Consider the following 4,164-nt stretch of genomic DNA (forward strand, 5'->3'; position numbering starts at 1 on the left):
GGCACGTCTGCGAGGGACAGGGGTACGGAGGGAGAGGAGGAGAATGAGAAGGTCTGGAGTCATTGATTTGCGCAGAGATGTGCGCGGCTGCCCTTAGGTGACACTGCAGAGGGGGCTCGCGTTGCTGGGTCCTGACGCGATCACACACCCCCCCCCCCCCCGCCCTCCTGCTCCCCTGCGGCAGCACGGCTCCCTCCTCCTCCCCCCCCCCCCCCCCCCCCCGCCCTCCACCTCGCTCCCACCTCTCCCGGTCCTTCTGCTCTCACCACTCCCAGTGCCCCACTCCGCAGCCTCGCCCTCCCCGCGCGGGGCGGCGCGGCCTCCCGGCCCGGCCCGGCGGCGCGCGGGCTGGCCGGGCGCGGATAGGCGCCCTCCGCAGCCAATCAGCGCGCCGGGGGCGCTGCGCGCTTTAAGGCCGCGGCCGGGAGAACAGAAACCAAGCTCCCCGGCAACGAGCAGCATCCACCCGGCGGCAGGCCGAGCCGGCTGGGCCCGACAGGCTGCGGCGTGAGCTGGCCTCTCGGTGTCCTGCGCGCGCCCCACTCCTCCTCGTCCAGCTCTTTTCTGGGTTCGCCCATCCTCAAATCTCGGGTTTTGTATTTTTTTTTTTCTTCCTGCTAGGGGAAGCCTAGGAAGGGGGGGTTCGTAGGAGCAGTCGCGCCCCCCTCCCTGCGGCCGCCGCCCCCTGCACTTTCGGCTCCGCGTTCCCCGCCGCGTGCGCCCGGACCGAACAGCGCGCCCAGGCGGCGGCAGGCCCCAGCCATGTCGATGCTGCCGTCGTTCGGCTTCACGCAGGAGCAAGTGGCGTGCGTGTGCGAGGTGCTGCAGCAGGGCGGCAACCTGGAGCGCCTGGGCAGGTTCCTGTGGTCGCTGCCCGCCTGCGACCACCTGCACAAGAACGAGAGCGTGCTCAAGGCCAAGGCCGTGGTGGCCTTCCACCGCGGCAACTTCCGCGAGCTCTACAAGATCCTGGAGAGCCACCAGTTCTCGCCGCACAACCACCCCAAGCTGCAGCAGCTGTGGCTGAAGGCGCACTACGTGGAGGCCGAGAAGCTGCGCGGCCGGCCGCTGGGCGCCGTGGGCAAGTACCGCGTCCGCCGCAAGTTCCCGCTGCCGCGCACCATCTGGGACGGCGAGGAGACCAGCTACTGCTTCAAGGAGAAGTCGCGGGGCGTGCTGCGCGAGTGGTACGCGCACAACCCCTACCCATCGCCGCGGGAGAAGCGGGAGCTGGCCGAGGCCACCGGCCTCACCACCACGCAGGTCAGCAACTGGTTCAAGAACCGGAGGCAGAGAGACCGGGCCGCCGAGGCCAAGGAAAGGTACGCGATGTGCTTGCTTCCCCGCTTGCTGCTGCCGCCCCAGCGACCTCGGGATGCCTGCCATTATCCCCCCTCCCCCCCCCCGCCCGTTCCCACCCCGCAGGCGCTCGCCACCGCGTCCTGCTGCTCCCCGCCCGCTGGAACCCGTCCTCCGGGCGCGCCCCGGCCGCCCCAGCGCCGCAGCGAGAGTTCATGAACTCCGAGGGCGCCGGCCGGGCCGGGGCCGGGCGTGATGGGAGCGCCCGCGCGTGAGCTTCTCGGGGTGTGGGTGCCCAGAAATATGGGCGCTACGTTTCTCCTGCCTCCTTCCCTGGCTGGTTGGGGTGAGGTGGGGAGTAAGGGGGGTGGAGAGGGTGTTTCTAGACCAACTACCCTGTTTCCCCGAAAATAAGACAGTGTCTTACATTAATTTTTTTTCTCCCAAAGTTGCGCTTGGTCTCATTTTCAGGGGATGTCTTACCTTTCCATGCGCTAGGTCTTATTTTCGGAGGATGTCTTATTTTCGGAGAAACACGGTAGAAGGGGAATGCGGATGGCTAACACGGGGAAGGGATTCGTAGGGCGGAGGGCAGGAACCTCTCTCCTCTTCCCGGAGGGAGGGATGGAGCTGGCCTGAGACTCCCGGGGCTTTCCTGGAGCTCTCCGGCTAGCCTTTTGGGCAAGAGGTCGCCGCTTCCTTCCTTCGCATTAGCTTTCCAAAGGGAGGAGTCTTCTTCCAAAAACCCACAGAAAGAGAGCGTGGGGAGAGGTGGCGCTCGCTGACTCCCCGGCGCCCCGGCCCGTCCGCCCGGCGGTCCGCGCCGCCGCCCCGGACCAGGAAGGGGTCTCCAGCCGCAGGCTTCTCTGGCCTCGGAGCTCAGAAGACATTTTTTATTTAGAAAACTCTCTCTGCCTCCCCACTCCTCGCGCCAGCACCCCGGCCACCTGGCCCCGTCCCTCCGCTCGCAGCAGCTTCCGACTGAGATTCCAGATTCGGGTGGCGGCGACCGCAGGGAGAGCGCTTCGGGGAGTCCAAGGAGTTTGGGGGGAAACCTGAGCGCAGGGCCAGTTGGATTTCCTTTGTTTGCCTATGAGTTTGAGGGGGCCGAAGGTGTCGCCCCCGCTTTCCATTCTGGATACGTCCAGCTGAAGTGGGCTTTCTGGGAGACACTGTAAGAGAAGGGGGGAGAGAGGGGAAGCAGGTTGGCTCTTGGGGTGCGCAGGACCTGCGAGCACTCCGAAGGCAGAAGCGCCCAGAGCTTCCAGATCTTGGAAGTTTACAGGCACCCATGGCCCCAGCTGACATCCAGCACCCGCACCCGCTCCGGCTGTTGCTGACACCCCGCACCCGCACCCGCGCCGGCTGTTGCAGGGACAGGACGTTTCCCTGGCAGGGCAGGGTGCGCCGGGGTGGGTGTCCGTGGGGAGTCCGGGAGGGCGGCGAGAAGAGCTGAGGACTGAGTGACAAGGGGACAGGGACAGTGTGGTTCCAGTTAGACTTTAGTTACAAAACGGAGGCCTGCAGGCCAGGCCGGAGGGCCCAGGACCTGATGAAACCAGCCGCTGGCCTCGCTCCCCATGTTTGCTCGGGTCACTGGGCCGCTCTGGACACCCCTTCCCCGTGACCTGTCCTGCAGCTCAGCAAGCGGGGCCAGGGAAACGCGGCGTGTAATTGTTTCCTCCGATGGAAGCAGGACAGCTGACTCGGTTCACCCCAAACGTGTGTGCTTTGGGCACTGTTTACCCCCTGATAATTTTCTTCATCACCAATAACCATTTCCCGGGAGATTATCAAACTCCTAAATGGGGTGCTTGTTGATAGGTGTTTAAAAATAATGGTCTAAACAAAAGTTTTAAAATGATGTGTGATTTACATAAGCCCTGCTGCTCTGGCTTTCTGAAATCTGGAGGTGGAAGGGACTGGCTTGCCATTTCTCCAGTCTCTTAACTTTCCCCAGGGCCGGTGGGATGGGTGGCCCAGGAGGGCTCCTCCATTTGAGTCTGTGACTGATTGCACAATGGCCCTTCCAGCTCCCCTCCCTCCAGCTCACACTTTTTTTTTTTTTTTAACCATATGGTGTTGTCCTCTATTTCTCAGGGAGAACACCGAAAACAATAACTCCTCCTCCAACAAGCAGAACCAACTCTCTCCTCTGGAAGGGGGCAAGCCGCTCATGTCCAGCTCAGAAGAAGAATTCTCACCCCCCCAAAGTCCAGACCAGAACTCGGTCCTCCTGCTGCAGGGCAGTATGGGCCACGCCAGGAGCTCAAACTATGCTCTCCCCGGCTTACCGGCCTCCCAGCCCAGCCATGGCCTGCAAGCCCACCAGCACCAGCTCCAGGACTCCTTGCTGGGCCCTCTTACCTCCAGTCTGGTGGACTTGGGGTCCTAAGTGGGGAGGGACTGGGGCCTCGAAGCAGCAGCGACTAGGGACACTTGTAAATAGAATTCAGGAACATTTTTGCAGCTTGTTTCCGGAGTTCTTTGTGCATAAAGGAATGGTGGACTTTCACAGATATCTTTTTAAAACTCAAAACCAACAGTGATCTCAAACTTAGTCACCTTCTCTCCAGCTCTTTCTACTTTTGCATTTCCCCTCTCAGTGCAGAAATCAGGAAAAAGAAAAAGGAAAAAAAAGAAAAACCCAAACAAACAAAAGCACCCAGCCACCTAGTTCTAGGCAACCCATCTGCCTGCTTCAGTAGTTCTTTTTTTTTTCCTTCAAAGAATGGGAATTACAAATCAACTAGATTTTAATTATTTTCTCTTTATTTATGGAAAAAATTTTGGGAAGAAGAAAAGGAAATGAGAGAGAGAGAGAGAGAGAGAGAGAGAGAGAGAGAGAGAGAGAGGGAGAGAGAG

At 61.0% G+C, this 4,164-nt stretch overlaps 1 protein-coding gene across 1 annotated transcript; it reads left to right on the plus strand.

The window, feature by feature from the left end:
• Positions 1–302: 302 nt before the first annotated feature.
• SIX1 (SIX homeobox 1) lies at positions 303–3,923 on the plus strand. The gene is made up of 2 exons (XM_036434895.2): positions 303–1,322; positions 3,400–3,923. The coding sequence occupies exons 1-2, from the start codon at positions 763–765 to the stop codon at positions 3,692–3,694; spliced, it is 855 nt and encodes a 284-aa protein (XP_036290788.1). The 5' UTR covers positions 303–762; the 3' UTR covers positions 3,695–3,923.
• Positions 3,924–4,164: the final 241 nt, after the last annotated feature.

This window comes from Pipistrellus kuhlii, unplaced genomic scaffold (assembly GCF_014108245.1).
Source record: "Pipistrellus kuhlii isolate mPipKuh1 unplaced genomic scaffold, mPipKuh1.p scaffold_m20_p_1, whole genome shotgun sequence".
NCBI classification, from domain to species: domain Eukaryota; kingdom Metazoa; phylum Chordata; class Mammalia; order Chiroptera; family Vespertilionidae; genus Pipistrellus; species Pipistrellus kuhlii.

Excerpts from the sequence above, each read along its gene's own strand:
- SIX1 (XM_036434895.2), top strand. The coding sequence starts at position 763 with ATGTCGATGCTGCCGTCGTTCGGCTTCACGCAGGAGCAAGTGGCGTGC. Across the intron at positions 1,323-3,399 it reads GCCGCCGAGGCCAAGGAAAG|GGAGAACACCGAAAACAATA; the intron begins GTACGCGATGTG and ends TCTATTTCTCAG.